The sequence below is a fragment of the Mytilus edulis genome, chromosome 7 (assembly GCF_963676685.1).
Source record: "Mytilus edulis chromosome 7, xbMytEdul2.2, whole genome shotgun sequence".
Classification (NCBI taxonomy): Eukaryota; Metazoa; Mollusca; class Bivalvia; order Mytilida; family Mytilidae; genus Mytilus; species Mytilus edulis.
In genome coordinates this window covers 12,244,105-12,265,104 of record NC_092350.1, presented here as the reverse complement: position 1 = coordinate 12,265,104, position 21,000 = coordinate 12,244,105, and the positions used below count along the sequence as shown (strand labels likewise).

At 30.9% G+C, this 21,000-nt stretch overlaps 1 protein-coding gene across 6 annotated transcripts in view; it reads right to left on the bottom strand.

The window, feature by feature from the left end:
* Nucleotides 1-3,254: 3,254 nt before the first annotated feature.
* The window catches only part of LOC139529999 (uncharacterized), a 20,722-nt gene continuing 2,976 nt past the window's right edge, over nt 3,255-21,000 (bottom strand). For 2 of the 6 annotated variants that reach the window (XM_071326006.1, XM_071326007.1), the window contains exons 3-14: nt 20,143-20,457; nt 17,502-17,867; nt 14,912-14,980; nt 14,624-14,668; nt 13,979-14,074; nt 13,460-13,519; nt 12,861-12,920; nt 11,150-11,877; nt 9,316-9,388; nt 7,925-8,005; nt 6,622-6,915; nt 3,255-5,318 (exon numbers count right to left, since the gene is read on the bottom strand). In XM_071326006.1, the coding sequence (XP_071182107.1) occupies nt 4,501-5,318; nt 6,622-6,915; nt 7,925-8,005; nt 9,316-9,388; nt 11,150-11,877; nt 12,861-12,920; nt 13,460-13,519; nt 13,979-14,074; nt 14,624-14,668; nt 14,912-14,980; nt 17,502-17,867; nt 20,143-20,457 (3,005 nt within the window). In that variant the 3' untranslated portion in view covers nt 3,255-4,500. The remainder of the gene's footprint in view (nt 5,319-6,621; nt 6,916-7,924; nt 8,006-9,315; nt 9,389-11,149; nt 11,878-12,860; nt 12,921-13,459; nt 13,520-13,978; nt 14,075-14,623; nt 14,669-14,911; nt 14,981-17,501; nt 17,868-20,142; nt 20,458-21,000) is intronic. The other 4 variants (XM_071326010.1, XM_071326011.1, XM_071326009.1 and 1 more) reach the window with 3 other exon arrangements.

Here is a 21,000-nt window from a genome sequence, read left to right as displayed (position 1 = left end):
GGCTGTATATTAATTAAATTTAAAAAACAAAATGTACTATTTACGTTTCATGAAAATTAGTACACATCATCTTCTTACGTATTCAAACCAAATGTCATTTTAAAAAAGAGGGGTCCATGAACTTGTTTTCAAGTTAAATCAGTTTGAATGCTAAGAATCAGCCGAAAACTGCATCTTTTCCCTATCGATAAGTCACCGCTTGACGTCGCAAAAATAACAATTTACGTTTGCAACGTCATTACCTCCCCTGTAACTGTATCGTATGCCCTCAAATAAAGACAACATTAGTATACCGCTGTAAATAAATCAATTAAGCGACAACAAATTCACAAATCTAAATCAAGGGAAACAAATCAACTTTAAGAGGAAAACAGCACTAAACTGCTCGCAAAACAAACGCAAACGTACATAGAAACGGATTGTATACCAACTGCCATATTCCTGCCTTAAGTATAGAACATTTTAGGAAAAAATTATGGGTTGAATTTGGTGTTATGGTTTCCAAGTCTTCCGTTTATATGGCAATGTTAAAAAATTAAACACGACAAACAACTTAAAGATAAAGATACGATTTGAACAAGAAATATGTATAGATGTTAAGATTTATATCCTCGTCAGTCTAGTTATGTTGTTAATAGTAATATAAAACATAACCAGAAATACATTCATAAATTTTAAATCGGGAATGGTGAATGGTTAGTTTAACGGGGGGGGGGGGGGGGGATCGGGGAGGGGGGGGGGGGGGGGTGTTAGGGAAAATGGAAGACTTGTCAAGATTTTTTTTCTTGAAATCGGATTAAAAAATACAGTCTTCCGTACCTTTTGAGGAGGGAGTAAATAATAGAGAGAAAGCGATTCACATTATCTATTTTTGCGATATACGAATCAAAAATGATTATTCTATCAAATGGTGAAAATATGTCAACACTTCTTTTTGTCGAGCCTGTGAAATTTATTTCGCGAATGCGAGACCGAGCGACTCTAGATTCCGCGTTGGTGCCGTCATTATTTTAAAAGGTGTTGTCTCCGGTTAAAATTCTTTTGAGACATCTATAACTTTGTCAAACCATCTTAGAATATTAGGACATTTGAACATAAGCTTGTTTATGACCCCAAGACGGTATCTAGAGCAAAATGTTAAAAAAAAAATATTTTCATTTTTCCGTAGTTCACTGATTAACTGACTAAAGATTGTTCCACCGATAACAAGTGTATACACTCTGAGGCTTACGTTTTTTTTTACACATTAATACACTTTTCAAACCTTCATATATTTACTTTTGGCAGAATCTCTTTTCTTATAGATAAACTTTTTAACAGCCAACATTTACAGACAGACCGAGATTTAATATTTTTAACATGATACATTTGAACCCTTCACGAAATGTTATGAAGCTTGAATAAGTGCCAATTTTTCAAAAACAAGAGGGATCATTGAAAGAAAGTATGATCTTTCTCTTCAAATTCGGAATTTTTGTGATATATGGAATTACTTTTAAAGTCAGTATTACACTTTTGCACTGAGAGCAGAAATTGCAGGCGAAACACAGGATTCCACAGAACCCTTTATAATTTTGTTTTTTTTATGAAAATGGTATATTCGTCTAGCTATATTGATAAAATCGTCTGCTACAAAATGTAAGTTTTGTGTCGACAATACATTTTCGTTTTTGTAATCAACAGACTAAGCAAATAATCTTAACAAGGAATTTTTTTTTGGACTTCAGACGGAACCATTTTATATAACGAGTTATTTGCTGATTATTTATTTATATCAGACTTAAAACAATTCAATTGTCAAACATGTTCATATCAAAGTCTGCACGTGAAAATGCCTTCCTCCCTTAGATTTCGTCAAATACAAAATTTGAAGCATCAAATAGTTATCAAAGGTACCAGGTTTATAATTTATTTCACCAGACGCGCGTTTCGTCTACATAAATAAAGGCAACAGTAGTATACCGCTGTTCAAACTGATAAATCCATGGACAAAAAACAAAATCGGGGTAACAAACTAAAACTGACGTAAACGCATAAATATAAGAGGAGAACAACGACACAACACTACAATGTAACTAACACACACAGAAACGGACCAAACATCAGACAAAATCCCACGAGAATAACAAATATAACATCAAAACCAAATACATGAATTTGGGATAGACAAGTACCGTGACACGTCTTATCGCAATGTCAATTTAAACTCAAAAATAAGAGAAAACAAACGACGCAACGTTAAATTGTAACACACACAGAAACGAACTATAATAAAACAATGGCCATATTCCTGACTTGGTACAGGACATTTTTAAAGGAAAAAATGGTGGGTTGAACCTGGTTTTGTGGCATGCCAAACCTCGCACTTTAATGGCAATGTTCAATATAACATAGAAATGACAACATAATATTACAGGACTACAATACAAATAAATAGGAAAACGTATTAGACAAAGAAACACATGATTAATGACTAACAAAAAGCATCAGTTTTAAAATTTAATACGCCAAAAACGCGCCTCGTCCACACAAGACCCACCAGTGACGCCCAGATATAAAAGATCGAAAGCGAAAAAAAGTACAAAGTTGTACAGCACTGAAAATCACCAGTGACGCTCATATCAAAATATTTATAAAGCCAAACAAGTAAAAAGTTGAAGAGCATTTAGGATAAAAAATTCCAAAAAGTTATGCCAAATACGGCTATAGTAATCTATGCCTGGTATAAATAAATTCTTAGTTTTTTGAAAATCAAAGTTTTGTAAACAGGAAATTTATAAAAATGACCAGAAAGGTTTTCTTTAAATGTCGTTTCTGTGTTCGCGGTGTTAATTGTTGCATGTTGATATCCATGTTGATATCCATTGATTAGGCAGGTCGTGGAACTCTGAATGTTAAGCTTTGCAAATTACATTTTATTACAAAATATTATTGTTAGACGTTATCGGAACTAAATTTACCGACCTCTAATTTGTTCGATAAAACATGACCCCCCCCCCCCAAAAAAAAATACAAACAAAAAATAATGAAGAAAAAAAAATGGATGTTTAATCATTTATAGTGACAGAAAATCATAATTTTGTCATTTGGACAGTTTTGTAAAGACATCTATTAGAAACTTGAATAGTATTTTTTATTTGATCTTAGAGAAAGATATCTCTAGAGGAGTACTTTAATCAATGACATTTATTTATTGCACTATCCAATCCCGATGTTGACCGCTTGTCGTAGGAATTATTAATGTGAGGAACTTATTTTCAGATTCAATATTTATTATAGACTCACAACATATAAATATACAAAAAGAATGACAAAATAACACTGCAAATGGTTTGAAATAAATGCACCAATCTCAAAAAGATTTATGAGAGATTTATTGGACACAATAATTGTAATATATTTATGTTTGAAATTTACAATGTCCATCTATTCTACATGAATGTTATACAACTTGTTTTGTTAAAACTAGTGAAATAAAATACTGTTCCTTTTTAGACCAATGTTCTAAATTCCACCTTGAAATATATTATTGCACGATCTGGCTCCTCTTTGACCTAATCCATAATGGAATCAAACAAAATGTTATTTTAATGGCGATAAAATAAAATAAAAAAAATATCTGCATAATGTATCCATCCTGAAAATGGAGAAAATCTAACTACATGTTTTAGAGTAATAAGCTGAAATTTCGATGTTTGTCTTATTTTTGCAGTTATTGTATGTTATCCTACATGTTACAAGTATAGGAGCCAGGTTTAAGTGTGAATAATAAAGAAAAACAATCAACATGACAACATGTAATTATCTTGCAAATTATGGCCCCTGAAATATTATCTTTTGCATTAGTTGTGTTTTCTTGAATAAATATAGTCCTAGGTTTAAGTTCTAATTATAAAAATGATCAGAGCAACACTACCCGATAAGATAAAATGTCAACCCTTTTTTGAGTTATTGACCTTGTAATATACATTTAAAAACATTTTTTTTTTACATTTTTTCTGAAACACCATATGAGCTATGTTAAGTGTAATCAGTAAAAATTACCAGCATGACCAGACTTTTTTGGAGTTATTGTCCTTCAATGATGATTTTTACAGTTTTACAGTTTTGGTCGCTATCTAAAAATCAGTAAAAGCTAGATTAAACATGTAAATTAAAAAAAAATACCGACAACACTAAGATTAACTGTTGTATGTGCATATACGATCCATCTTATAAGACAATTTGGTATTTATTCACCACAATATTTTCCTTAAATGATACCGATCAATAATAAAAATAAACTTTGTCCTATGTAGCTCTTTGCCAAGACAATTCTATATCACATTTGCGAGTTATTTCTGAGATCAACCCAAACATTTTTTTCAATTGAAAATCGACGCGCATGTGATTGAAATTGATTTACTGTGTACATTTCGTGAGTACAAAGCACATTACCATCGTCAGCCGGAAACGCTCAGAGTTTGAGAGAGATACTTTACCATGCCTTGATTCACTTTACTATTGTTTATAATTAACACTGTAGCATGCAGCGTATCCGTTGTCCCTATTAACTATTAACAAACACTTTCTTTTCATACAATAATAAACAAAGGTTGGATGCCACAGTTTGTCTTCTCTACTTAACAATGTTTTGTGTGAAAGGCCATCAGCAGAGATAAAATGCAGATGGTGAGACGTATAATCAGTAACATACACATTTCCAAATTTGTCGCATGTCAATGCCGTAGGTCTTTTCAAAACTCCTTCGAAATTCCACAGCATGCTTCCGTTCATATCATAACAGAATACAGAGCTAGTGGAGCGGCTAGTATGATAAAGACGATTGTTATTCGCACAAATTTCGTCAGAATGCGGAACAAAAGATGGAATTTTTATGTCGAGGGATTTAGATTCTTTTTTTGACATGTTAAAAGAATGTATTCCCTTTTCTTCGATGTAAATTAGCAAGGTTTTGTCGTCTTTCTTCGTAAGTGTAAAGCATTTACCGTCGACTTTTATAAACTCTCTAAATGCGAATTCGTTGCTGGGGCTTAAAGAATAAATATCAATCTCCTGTCTTTCTGGAAAAGAAATGGCTACATTGTTGTTATCAATTATAGCCATACTAAATGGTTCGTTTCTCAGATTCACCGATTGAACATCACAAGTCCTGTGATTGTACGTAATGAGTAGTGTATTGTTCCGATCAATTAGAATGTAATGATCGTCCGACCATACTGCACAGCTGGTAAAGAAAGCATCTTTTCCTTTTTGAACATAAAAACTCCTTATAAAATCAAGTTCAAAATCAGATGGTTTTTCGTCTAATGAGGGATCTGAAATTAAAAGCAAAGCTATACTATCAATCTATGAAATTATTTGTAGGTATGTTAGCAGTAACGAAAAAAGATAGATTCCTATTAGGTTATTAAATTGACAGCTATATACCCCTTTTGTTGAAAACACACATATATATGTACAAGGATACAATGCTAGTGGGGCTATACACGAGAACATTAAAATGAGACGGAATAGTGTATCTAGACTTACAATTCGAGTATGTTATTGTAGCAGTCCTGACATAGTACGGAAAAGGAAAAAAATCAATACAACTCTATTAATGCTAGTTTCAACAAATTAGACTAATATATTTGTTATTGCCATTTATAGTAATAGATGGAAAACCCGACTTTACAGTTGCCTGTTTGTACATTTCAATCTATCTATGAACATGTGTTGGATACATGTTGCAGAGTCAAGATGGTGATCATTAAGCTTTGAATGAACTGATGTGAATAATATATCTAAAACAATGTGATAATTTTCTCATTTGTGACGGCAACTTTATTTAACTGATATATCTTGAAAACACACTCATTTAGTACCAACTGAGAGACATGCTAGTATTTTAAACGTGCAGGTGCTTGTTGACCACTTGCATATAAAAAAAGATGGACCACAATGATCACAATGATCAAATGCATTTTTCAAGTTAAGTTGAAATGTGCAGTACTCAACTTGTTATTTACCAGACGTTAGCGAATGTATAAAAGTCGTCACGCAAATTTAATTAGTCATACAGTTTTATTTTAAAATATAAGCGCCTTTGAAATGTTCAGCTGTAGACATATTGGCATAGATTTCTTCTAAAATGACCCATGTGAAATACTTCAATCAATTGGGCTAAATAATAACCATGACATTATATATCTGTTTATATAAATTATACTAAGTAAAAGGAAGATGTTTTCTAAATTAATTCCCTATCCTAGTCTTACAAAAAACTGTATTTATTTTCACTCATAATAATTAATGAACATTTTAAAATCGACGATAAATTGAAACAAAACGAATTTTACATATTGATACAGTGAATTTGAAGTGATGAAATGAAAATGATTACATTACTTCTGATACTCAGTTATAGTGATCTCATTCTGCCATATATGGTGTTTTAATATCTTGATCACCGTCGGGTGAAAAATTATCAGAAGTATTGCGATAACCATTTTTTAGGAAATTTTTTTTTAAAGGATTAAACTGTATTAAAAGACGAAAGACACATGAATTTAGCAGACATATAGAAGCAAATAAATAAGGTAAAATAAATAAAATAGCACAAACGAAAGTGATACTTACTATCTGTATGAATTGATACTTCTAAAGTGTTTGGCTGAGTAATATCAATATCACACTGCAGAAATATGATTCGGAAGATATCTTCAATTTCGTTTTTCAAGAGCTCCTCTTTGGTCAATGTTGCAATGCTGATTTCAACTATTAACATAAAATTTTCAAGTGTTGTTTCTTTGATCTTTATGTTTCCTCCACTGTTTATTTGATCTATCTTTTGTCGTATAATTTCCATTATTTCATCTTCGTTCCAATCACTTGGTGCTTGAACTTGCAGAAGAACATCCAATGTGGTTCGATCTGTTTAAATAATGAGTTATTCAATCAGATGAAACAAGAATAGTAAAAGGAGTCTAAAAATATGGAATACACATACTATTAAATAGTAAATGATTTTTAAAATATGTTTCTTAGCCTTCAAACAGAACGCACATTTGAAATATGCTTTCATAAGTTATTTGATATGCTATCAGAAGAGGTCAGTTTGAATAAACTGATATACTATAAAATATATTTCTTTGTGTGATAAAGTCATTACCAATATTTCATGACTAAATAATTATTGCTCTTGGTATTGATAAATAATAGTCTTCTTTTAACTGATATACTTTTGGAAACAAACTTTTAAAGCTACATGTTCCACAGCAAATAAAGATTTCCTCTTGTCACAAAAGAACAAAATATTGTCTTCCTTTTGATTTGCTTGAATAAGAAATAAGGAAATGTAAAAGTACTGGAATCCACTAATAGAATAACTTTAAAAAATTAAAATTAAAATTAAAAAAACGTAAAAAGTTAATGATCGAAACTAAAGGACATCACATTACATAGTACCTCTCGATCAGAGTAAAGGACAATCAAGTATGACTGTAATAATACCATATGTAAGAATCAATAATAGATTAAAAAAAAATTAAAATTATGATAAATTCAGTTCATTTTTTGATGTGATGAGAAGCAATGAATCATATTCCGTTATCAAAATTATCTAAGAGTGTGTGCTTGAGATATTCAAAATATGTAAACAAAGGTTTTTATCTGTTTAAAATAGACTATTCAAAAGTAGAAATATCTACTGTTGTCCTTAAAAATTTATTGTATATGCAACAAATACAATTATGTTTTAATAGAATAAACCACGAACAGTAACAGTAACGAATCAATTGGAATGCATTAAAGACGAGGCAAAAAGGGGAATAGCTTTTCTTGAATACTTCATACTTCTAAAACAATTTGACTTGATAACTGTTTTTTTAATTTCAAAGTGATAACGCGCCTTTCAAAAAACAATCATTTATTTATTTCTTACCTGGATAGTCTTCCATCTTTACATCCGGATATTCCACAATACGTATTAAAAGTTGGTCCATCTTTGTAAAGATATTCGTTTCTTCAAAAATAGAAATAAATAAATATATCTATTATTATTAACCGAAATTAATGAAAAGAAAAATCGTGCTAAAAGACGTGAAAACAGACGGCAACAAGCAGGAATTTCTTTTTAAAGCATGCAAGACGAAAAACGATTTTTATCTTATTGACACACAAGAAACCAAAAAATGCATATTGAGACATTTGACTTTAATTTGATATTAAATGAACCAAAAGTAAAATATTGAGAAAGGAAAGAAGGGGAAGAGGAACATAGATTTTTATAACACCTTCAAAAAAATAAGTAGAATTGAAAAGGGGCGAACAACGGAAAACTTTCATTTACCAAAATGATTCTTGAGAGTTTTGCTTCCATTGCGTTCTTATTTTTAAGGTGATGTTGTTAATGATTCCCTTGAATTTAGATACCATTAACGTAAAGTTATTGAATTTTAAAATAGACTTATTCTTAAAGGTTGTTAAGTAGTAACATATCCAAATGTCGTGTTTAGTGGTACAAACCTCAACTGAATATTTGATGCTAAATAAGTACGGTTTTGAGAACTGATTATCCATCCTATACTGACACATTATATTTTGGCATTGCACAAGGTAAAACAGATTTCTCAGACTATTTATAACGTCTCTACACTAAATCCATTGGATATGTACTGATTGCTACTGTCTTCTGATAGGACATGAATTATGAATTATGAATACTTGTATTAGTCAGTAACTGCGACTTATCGTATTTCGGTGCTTTGTATTCATTGCATTTTTGTTAGTTGATTTTGTGCATTGAGCCGATCTTTTGAAACGCTACAGTCCAGTGATTTTCATATATTATGCTGTTACGTCATTGTCCACGTTATATAGAGAGATGAGTTTTCACAAACATGTTAAAGGTTACAACTTTCGTTATGTTCAGTGGTGGTAACTGGTTCACGTCTATTATATTCATTTGTCGTATATTGTTTTGTTTAATATTATACCGTTAGTTTTGTCGTTTGAATTGTTCCACAATTTCCATGCCAGGGACTTTCATCGCCGACTATACTGTTTGTGTTTTTCTTATTTGTTCAAGGGCATATAGCTGCCTTTGATTCCTTTCATCCACTTCCTTTAAACTCTGTCGGATAGTTGTATCATTGGCAATCAGATCGCGTCTATTTATTTTTAAGGTTCTTGCTTTGATATTCTATTTCAGCATTATATTCTATGATTAAGTCGATTTTATTTAACAATTATAAATGCATATTTTTGAATTAAAAGACACGTCTTTTATTTTGATTTCTAACGTTAAATATTGTAAGTATCAATAAAATTTACCTTTGTATCGATGACTACCGGTAATCTTGCTAGCTTCTGTTAACTTGGACCTAAACTTTTCTTCATACAGTTGCTGGTTATGAAAATAATCATTTTACTAAACAAGGGTGAAATGAGAAACTATATATGTGTAATCATCTGTTTCAATTTCAGTATTTACGAAATTATCGGTATAAATAAAACGACAGTAGTTTCAAAACTTATGGAATCGTATGATCTACAAAAGTAGTGAGTTAACACACTGACTTAGCGTATTAGGTAACCGATATGCGATGTGACTATAAAACTTCTTTAGTCATCCTCTTTTAAATGCAAAGGATAAAAAAATAATTTTCTTTCTCTTGACTGGATATTTTTGGAAACAATATAAGAAACTTACAGTCATATTGAAGTGCAACATGATATGATTTCCTTGTATATATAAGTATAACACTACTTACTTACATTTTTCATGTATATATCAAGTTTATCTAAATAACATAACATTACATATGTTTTTCTTTTTGTGTAACGCTTTAAAAGCCCGTTCATGTATTTATTATTCTTTTGTTTCTTATACAATTAACATGATAAGCAAGGACTTAACTGCATATCTCGTCGAAATATCAATCATATTTTTACGATGAAGATCGTATAAGTGCAAAATTTATTTTTTGGCTGTTGACTCGTGAACTAATTTCTTTATTTGCCGTCTATTCCTCGCATTAGATCTATTTCGAATATTTCGCTCTTTTCCTAGGACCAATAAAATATTGTTAACGTAAATATGAGCATTCTTTGAATGAATTTTAGAATATTTGTAAGTAAAGTCATAAAAGATGACAGACAAATGAATTGTCTTTCCGACAATCTGTGCAAATATAAATTGTATGTCATAAAAACACCCGGTAAAGTTGGTCATCTAGCAATGCAACTGATTCAATCAATTTGCCAATTACATTCAATTATCTACAGTCAAAAATGAAGCCAATTTGGTAAACAAAGAATTTTTTAAGCAAGAACAAAAGTGTTATATTGTATGAAGATCAGTTCAAGAAAAAAATATCCACCTATAAGTTAGACTTATGTTTTCGACGCGATACGGACAGTTTTTGGCAATCAACAACCAATCAATTCCAGTTTCAAGTAATGTTTCATAGCAGGTACCATGAAGAAGGTTTCATATTAATAGGATTTAAAATCCTTAAATTGTATGAAAATTTGCCCGAATGAGAAAAGAGTTGAAGACATCTCTCGAGATCGATGTTAGAAATCTAGTGTCATATATAAATCAATTCAACATAGCTGTTCGATATACGAATTTTGAAACCAGACAGAATCGTAATAGATGGACTTTCATAAAGTAAGTTTTAGTCATTTTGACTTGTTTACATTAGTATCTGTATAATTGATCAAATATTTATAATTAATGTTAATAATTTAATAGAAAAAAATAGATAAATGGAAATGGATGCAAGAATAAACCAAATGTAAATAACACTACTACTATATATATATAATGAATGATGTCACAGTATAATTAACTAGGTTATAGGGTCTTTCGCATTCTTAATTGATTTAAAAAAAAATATACTGAGACATGCGAGATAGTGTTTTTTTTAATACATTTCGACAACCTTTTTCTTGTATATTTCGCTTACTCGTAATTGTTTTTTTTACGTCTTACTTCATTTAGTATCTGAATTATATGTCATAGCATTCAAATCTTAAGAAAAATATAGGTTTAGGCATTGCTTTTCACAATGCAACATTTAAATTTATCAAACTACTTTTTAAAAACTAAGAATGGGATTAAAAATAAAACTGAGTCATTTACATAACAGTTTTAACTTACATTTATCTTCAGACTCTTATCTTGATTAGACTGCATCGCCAAGTCTGCCAACTTCTCTGAACACGCTGTTGTATCTTTTAAATATTTATGTTGTAAATCATCTATTTCTCCCTTAATTTCATTACAGAAGTCGGTATCTACCACTGAGGCCAGATCAACTACAGAACTCCGAATCTTCTGCCATTTATCCATAAATTCATTATCGGATAGATTGTTTACATCTGCCGTATCGAAAATTTCATTTCGTTTATCTTTGATTATCTTCATCGAGTCTAAAATTGATTTTGTGTCAGACAACTCCTGCTTTATTTCGGGAGTGCAACCACAAACTATTAAACAGTTAGCCACACTGACATCTAACGCATCTAGAGACACATTTTCATTGACTGCGATATTGTATAAGCAATGGATTTTGCTATCCATTTCGTGTACATGGCTTTGTGGAACTGAACCGCTGTTATTATACATGATTTGAAATTGTTGTTTTGTTAGCAGACTTTCCTTTTGACCATTATCGTCTGGCTTGCATTGACAACATTTTTTCTTATAATGCCAAGCATGAAATAATGCATGCTTATTATTCTCATTGTTTAGATACGACGTAAATGTTTGATCATCAGTTAGTAATGTGCAAGTAACTATTCTTTTTATAACTTTCTTTGCAATTTTTGCAATCAGTAATACCAGTTTCCCAACACTTTGCTTGTGTTCCGTAGGCTCTTTATTATCTGAAAATTGATTCAAGAAATTTTAATATTTTTGATAGTAAAGGAATGATGACGGTTAAAAGGAATCAATCTCCCAAGTTCATTCATTTATAACTGAAAATGAAAGACAAGAAAAACAGTAAACCAATCTTTCATATAAAAAAACCTACTCCTCAATAGCAATTGAATTCGTCAAACTAGACCCAATCACAATAATATACATTGCAAGGTTTTAATAAAGCAATTGTTTAAAACGTCACACACTTGGCATTGACCTATAGCTAGTACAGATAACTTATGCGGAAGAAATTGATTATCAATTTTTGTTCAAATCTTAAACAACTGTTCTGAGGCAGTCATTTTTCAGATTTTCAACATAAGGAAGTCAACATTACTCAAGTAGTTAATCCGGGGATCTCGTTTTAAGTTTATTATGTCAATATATTCACATTGTATGTTTTGTATGTGTTGTATTTTATAACGCGTTGGTTAACTTTGGTTACTTTTACCTTAAATTCTTGACAATGTTCCTGCATCAGGATGTGACTGTATAAACGTAAGCATATTAGTAAGCGACGTAAACCCTTAAAACTTATTTAATATCAAAAGGTGGATCAAAATTATTTACATAAAAAATAGAATATTGATAAAATCAGAACAAGAAAACCACTTTATAATGTTAATAAAAATGTATTTTTATTTATTTTGTGCTGACAAGATCATAAACGGTGTAAAAGGTTTAATCACAAAAAGAAACATGTGAATGTGTTTCTGATGTTCGAAAGGAAAAATAAAACGCCTGTTCGGAAATGGCTACCCGATGAAAAGAGGAGTTTTGAAAATTACGTACGATACCAAAAACATACATGAATATAAAATAAATAAATATACAACTAAAATCGAATTCGTAATTTGAAAATATCTATGAATTATATGTGTTGAATTTACATGAATGGTTAAACATTTGATGAAATATAACACTAAATATGTTTACTGTATTATACCTGTTAATAATGTTTTTTTTAGTTCAACTGTCTCGGGAATGTAGTTTCGTAACACCAATTCTACAATATATCATACGTAACTATTAACAATTTACACTGGTGCATCATTAATTTGATACTAAAACAAAATGTATAATTGTTTTGCTCTACCCCATTGTAATGACCTAGCTGCTTTTTTTTAACTGGATACGTAATACGTACATGTAAGCACTTTGCACGACTTGAGCTGTAACATTGCCATCATTTTCATGCCTTTACATGAATGGTTAAACATTTGATGAAATATAACACTAAATATGTTTTTTAGTTCAACTGTCTCGGGAATGTAGTTTCGTAACACCAATTCTACAATATATCATACGTAACTATTAACAATTTACACTGGTGCATCATTAATTTGATACTAAAACAAAATGTATAATTGTTTTGCTCTACCCCATTGTAATGACCTAGCTGCTTTTTTTTAACTGGATACGTAATACGTACATGTAAGCACTTTGCACGACTTGAGCTGTAACATTGCCATCATTTTCATGCCTTTACATGAATGGTTAAACATTTGATGAAATATAACACTAAATATGTTTACTGTATTATACCTGTTAATAATGGTTTATTTAGTTCAACTGTCTCGGGAATGTAGTTTCGTAACACCAATTCTACAATATATCATATGTAACTATTAACAATTTACACTGGTGCATCATTAATTTGATACTAAAACAAAATGTATAATTGTTTTGCTCTACCCCATTGCAATGACCTAGCTGCTTTTTTTTAACTGGATACGTAATACGTACATGTAAGCACTTTGCACGACTTGAGCTGTAACATCGAATTGAATTTTTCCACCGACAAATACATTTAAGTTTAGTCGATTCGATAATCATTCCCCGCAGAACTATTGTCAGGTTCAATATTCCGTACTTAATTGTGTAGCCTGTGATTTTGTATCTTACTGCTATATATTTGGACAATTACTTGGATAATGTATCAATTGTAATATCAGTATTTAACATAACGTTTAGTATAGTTCCTCTTTCTTTTGTTGTAAATCTTATTTGAGTTGCATTATACATATATATAGAAAAAAGACTGAAAGTATGTATCAAGCATACCTTTTCTCTTCCTTTTAATGCAGTAGCAAAATGTCAAAATAAGGAGGACAGGTAATACCACTGCAATGGCTATAAAACTCCATTTAAGTCCTGTTTCTAAGTAAAAAGAGACACATTTATCAATCTAGAGGTCAGCTATCGTTCAAATCGACTACATGCCTTCCAATGTACCCGAAAGGAGCAGATAACAACTGAAGCCTCTAGTTATATTTGATTATGTTTTAGTTTCGAAAAAAGACTTATTAGTTTTTGAACTTGGTATTTTGTGTTTTTTTATAACTACTGGGACGATGCTACTGCGCATAGACATTTTCCCCTGTTGGTATTACTAGCCTTGTGCAACTCTCATTAGCTGGCATTAGTATTGAGTTTCTTTTTAATGCTAGTTAATGTATGCATGTGCATTTGAAAGACTTTGATAGGTTTTTGGAATATGCAAATACGAATTGAAGGTATCTTTTTTTCTGGGTTTATGTATAAACTCCCAGAGACAAACTTTGTATACAGATTTGTACATGCAACTTAAACTGAGGTCAATCTACATATACTGCATATACTATTGATATGATTTGTTCAAACTAAAAAGTCGAATGCAAAAAGTTTTAAAAATATAATGGCAAATAAAATAAGTAGTGGTTAACATACTGGTGATGTTGGCATCCTCTTTTACTGGCGTATTAGGACTGACATCTGAAAAAGTAAAGCAATATAGAAAAGAAATATTTGTCTGTAAACTGGAAAAATAAATTAAATAATGCTTGCCTTCATAAGTTTGTTTTTAGCAGATCTACTGATAACTTATACTTGATCAAGTATTTATTTTCAAATTCCTAAAGGTTTTTGAACTTAGCTTTTTACACTAATAAAATCATAATTATAAAAAAAAGTCAATACTTTGTTTGATTCATAGATGATAAGGTTCTTTTGACCTACCTGTTTCATTTTCAGGATTTATCACAGGAGCTTTAGTTATTACAGTTTCCGATCCATTGCTTTTAAATTCTGTGGGAAAAAAGACACTGATAATTGAGAGACAGAGAGAGAAAAAATTATTATAATGTAAATAAACGTTGTTGATGGTGAAGTAGCCATTGACATTCACACGAGAATTGCCACAATTATTTCATAAATATACAGATTATTGATTTTGAATATATATTTTCAGAATTAGAAGTATACTCTGTTCTAAAGTCATTAATCGATCAATAGAAAAAAATCCATGTTACAAACTGAAACAGAGGGACATGCATCATCTATCTGTGAAAATCAGCAGGAACACTGAATTGCAACAAAACCAAAACCAAATGCAACATATATAAGAACGAACTATTTGAAAACAACTGCCATATTCTTGACCGGTTACAGAACATTTAAAGAAAAATGGATGTTTGAACCTGGTTTAACAGCTAGCAAATCTTCCTGCTTAGATGGCAATGCAAGAAAATATCGTTAAAATGTCATGTGTCCAAATGAATACCCATATTTGTAGCCTTTTCATTCTGATCACACCGTGGGTAAATTATGAATAAGTGATTGGTTTAATGCCGCCAGCGGTGACAACCATCGGAAAAACAACGAGAATCAAATGTTCATCAAAGCACAATGATGATCTTTTATATAGAGAATAATACATGGCAAAATCCGTATCACATGTCGTATCATCCCGAGACATCAATATCAGCCCAAGGGCTTTTAGGCCCGAGGGATGATATTGGTCGAGGGTGATACGGCATGTGATACGGATTTTGCCATGTATTATACGCTTTATCATATATTTCAACAGAAGAGTATTAAATTATATGAACTGTTTTCTGATCCATAGCACTGGGTTACCTTCAGTTCTACTTTTGTCTTGTTTAAAAGGCCTTAAAAAAACTGCGTAATTAGTAATTACTTATCCGAAGCACCTGGATTACCTTACAATTTGCGTGCTGTTGTTTTAAAAATATTTTGTTTATCATTGTATTTTTTTGTGTGTTTTGTATTTTTTATAGTTGCATTTAGTGTGCCAAAAAATATGAAAACTTGACGTTCGTGACGTCACATACAATATGAAAACTTGACGTTCGTGACGTTACATACAATATGAAAACTTGACGTTCGTGACGTCACATACCAAACAATGACGTCATTCAAAAAATTGACCTAAGTATTTTGAGGAAAATTTTTCTTAAGCAAAAAAAAAAACAAAAACTGACTTTATTTAAGAAAAAAAAAGAAAAAAAAAGTAGGGGTGTGATAAAGGGTATGCGATAAAGGGTAGGGGTGTGATAAAGGGTATGCGATAAAGGGTGCGCATCAAAGTTGCGCGATATGGATTAAACAGCAGGCTATTTATCAAATATGCAAAACTACTGTATTTACTACTAAACATATGATAAATAGAGAATAATACATGGAAAAATCCGTATCATATGTCGTATCATCCCGAGACATCAATATCAGCCCAAGGGCCTTTAGGCCCGAGGGATGATATTGGTCGAGGGTGATACGGCATGTGATACGGATTTTGCCATGTATTATACACTTTATCATATATTTCAACAGAATAGTATTATATTATATGAACTGTTTTCTGATCCATAGCACTGGGTTACCTTCAGTTCTACTTTTGTCTTGTTTCAAAGGCCTTATAAAAAGAACTGCTCAATTACTTATCCGAAGTACCTGGGTTACCTTTTAATTTGTGTGCTGTTGTTTTAAAAATATTTTGTTTATTATTGTATTAATTTGTGTGTTTTGTATTTTTCATAGTTGCATTTAGTGTGCCAAAAAATATGAAAACTTGACGTTCGTGACGTCATATTCAATATGAAAACTCGACGTTTCGTGACGTCACATACCAAACAATGACGTCATTCAAAAAATTTACCTATTTTGAAGAAAATTTTTCTTAAGCAAAAAAAAAACCAAAACTGACTTTATGTAAAAAAAAAAAAAAAAAAAAAAAAATTAGGGGTGTGATAAAGGGTAGGGGTGTGATAAAGGGTATGCGATAAAGGGTAGGGGTGTGATAAACGGTATGCGATAAAGGGTGCGCATCAAAGTTGCGCGATATGGATTAAACAGCAGGCTATTTATCACATATGCAAAACTACTGTATTTACTACTAAACATATGATAAATCGATATAAATGGCCATCAGTTATGACACAGAATTAAGGGTCAATGACATATTTTTGTTTGTTTACCATCTTTTCATAAAGAGAACTTGTAGTTTTATTTTTATCGAATATTTATATAACGTTTCCAATTTGAAAATGTATACACAAAACTATATAGCAATTTTTACGTCTTAAGTTAAATAATGAATCAATATACAATAGGTGTGATTGACGACATGTCTCATATAACCAGAACCCTATTATATTTGTTTAATTACCATAACATTTGGATATTGTGTAATGCACATTGAATTACAATGGTAATTATAACACTGCAAGTGATCATGAATTTAAAGGTCGCAATATTTCCTACAAGATTTTTAATTTGGTAATAATTTCAGAGGGTATTTTTATCTTACCTTTCCCATCATAAAAAACAGTTGAAAACTTTAAAAATCTTGTTGATATTAATTTATCAACAAATCTCATGCCACACGAGAATTTGGTTTCCGCGGTTATATCTGTTGTATCGAATGTATAAGTAAACCTATTTCCACTATTTGAACATGCACACTGGTCAGCTCTGCATTCACCATCTTTGTGTAAACACTTTTCTGTGACACGGTCATATATTACGTTATCTACCGAATGCTGGTTCATTAGAAATTCTACATGATTTCCATGAGGTTCGCGACAGGAAAAACAGGACATATTAACTGTTTTCATGCTGATTCTATCACTGCCTATATTCTCAGTCAAGACAACTTCAGTTGACGAGATAATTCCTATTCATAATAAAGAAATTCAGTACATTAATTGGTGACTGTTTTCACGATTTCCGCATTGTTTGAAAATTTAAGTATATTTAAACTACACATGTGTTATCAATTTGTGCTATTTTAATCGATGCATGCTTTTCTTATAAACAGAAGAAGCTCCAAATGACAACTTTGGAACAATGAACACTTAGAAATATCAAAATAAGAAAATTAGAATGGAACCGACATAAAAAATGAGAAAAAAAAAAAATCAAACAACGAAACTAAAGTTTTAATTTTTAATAAAACAATTACCGAAAAACATATTGAACCAACGACAAACACTGAACTACAGGCTACTGTTTTGAGTATGATTTTTGTTTCATAATAATGGATTTCTTATGATTTAATAAGCAAATGGTAAGTTTACCACGAGATATTCTGTGTGTTTGTTATCATGGTTGTCATTGTGAATTATACAGTTTTTACCGATATATTGTTAGCAATTAGACATTGCCATATAGCTGCTATATTTAATTTCAAACCTTTGGGACAGCGAATTTATAATGCTATTTTAAAAAAGGTATTATTTTGATTTCAAATGTTAATGCAAATGGTCGCTTTATATCACAGGTAACAGAAAAGGGAATGTGAGGTGACGATACTTGGAACTAGAATGTCCTTTCTCTATTATAATTAAGAGGTAACTTGGTATCAGAATTTGAGATAAAATAATGAGGTGTTAAATGAATGCCAAAATAAGACTATATTCAAAAAAGAAACTTTCGAATATCTGAAAAAAAAAATGTCACAGCTTTACCTTCAAACACAAGCAAACCGCATACCGCGCAGTCAGCTATATAGACTCAGTCAGATAAAATATCAGAACACTCATGGCGAGATGTATACTACACCAATGAACAAAACAACAAATACGACTTAACGCAACATACGACAATCATTGATTTAAAGCTCCTGAAATAAAACATGTCCCGGAGTTTTACATTTTAATTTCATGGACAGTGGTGTACCAATACAATATAGGAATTCAATTCGAGGAATTTGTAAAAATCAGTGGGAAGGTCACATTTGACAAACACTCATAATAAAAAACAGAAGGCCTCACGTTCCGTTCTATAAATAAAAGCTAGGTCAAAACATCATTTCAACTTAACAAAGACATGTTCTCTTAGCAGACCGCTTTTTATTTCTCTTTTATAATAATACTTTATTTCATTTGTTTTGCTGTTGCTTATGTAGGTCTCGTAGTTTTCCCCATTCTTCTTCAATCGAAAAAGAACGTTTGCATTTAGTAAGAGTATTAAGAAACCAAGTCGGTTTTTTTATACTGCATATTTTTTTTCATTATTTATTGCTTTGTTCATAAGTCAGACCGTGTATGCTTGTTTAAATTTTCATTTCGTGGCTTTTTATAACTTGCTATATGGTATTGGGTTTTTTCATTGTTAAAGCCCACATTGTGACCTATAATTGTCAACTTTTATATCATGTAGATTAATGATGACATATACAGGTATGTATTGCTGATATAACCAAAGTCTAAGTTAAGAATACGATTTTATATTCTTTCATAGATTTAACATACTCTAGGACTTAAAATTACTTTTGAACCCACTCATAAATTATGTTAACACAAAAGATGGTAATACAATATATAGAATTTCTAGATCGCTTCGGTCAAAATCATTGCCTGATGATGTTACAAACAAATTGGGAAAGTATCTTTGTCAAATTGTTTTACAGCGGCATCGAATAAGTAATAGCAAGACAAAACATTGGGAGATAGCTTTTGCAAAGAAAAACGAAAAATATTTGTTTAAACAAGGTTTTAATGTAATTACCTATTCAATATTATAAACTAAATAATTTAGCGTATCTTACGGAACCAAACTATTACACAATACATAAGAGTGGCTGAAGAAAAAATATATAAGGAGATCTATTCCGAAAAGTATTTTTATTCTCACTGATTAGAACACACATTAATTAAAGGTAAACCATTTGCTATTTTGAATTTAAGAGGTCATCCCGCTTTCCCTGGAGTTCATTATGTTCATTAGGATTTGTGTTTTTATTTTTATTGTTTGTTCTTTCGACGTTTAATTTTAGCAATGGTTTTGACTGTTTTTATTGTGCCCTCAGTATCTTCCTCTTTTTTTTTGAAATAGAAGACAAATCAGCTGATATTTTAAAAGGGATTAATGTTGATTTGTGAAAGAGTTTTGCATAAAAATAATAATCTATGTATCATAAACAATACTAGTAGATATGAAAGTATAACCTGCTGATGGAGAAACTGTAGTTTTGAAGGTTTGTGTTCCCTGGATACAACTCCATTCTCCTTTGACAAGGCTTCTTGTCACGTTTGTAAATGATAACTTGAATTCTCCCTTTGAATAGCTGGCTGTTATATTTGCAAGTTTATTCATAGATGAACAAAATGCCGCAAAATCTTTGAAAACACATTTTCCTAGTTCATTTTCAAAGTTATCATAAATTGAAACAGGTAAAACGACATTGTCTAGTCGACAAATGATATCCAATTTATCTGAAGTCATTTCCCATGTTAAACAAGGAATCTCAGAAAAGACAGCATCTGCAACGGTATTATAAAAATTAAATATATTCATCTGGAAAAAAATATTGCATTAGGCTATTTTTTGTTAAAAACGAAAATCTTAATAATAAAAATGAGAATGGAAATGGGGAATGTGTCGAAGGGAAGACAAAACGACCACAGAACAGACAACAGCCGAAGGCCACAAACGGGTCTTCAACGCAGGGAGAAACTCTCATATAAATAAAATAATGTTAAAACATTTCATTTACTACAAGTTCTGTTAAACCAGAGGATGTCTTAGATACTAAAATTAACAATGCTCAATTTTGAAAACGTGATGGTGTGCCAACGGATATAATAAATATTGCTTAAGACCGTGTAGTATATTTGTATTTGTATTTGCATAAGTAGTTTGAGGTTAATTTGTTCCCAAATCGATTTACAAAATTAGAACATTGTTAAACAATAGTTAAGTTGCTTATATATGAAAAACCCTGACATTTTCATCCGACCATACGTTATGTGTTGTTCATCGTTGGAGGCCGTATGGTTGCTTATTTCAAGAATCTATCTTATTAT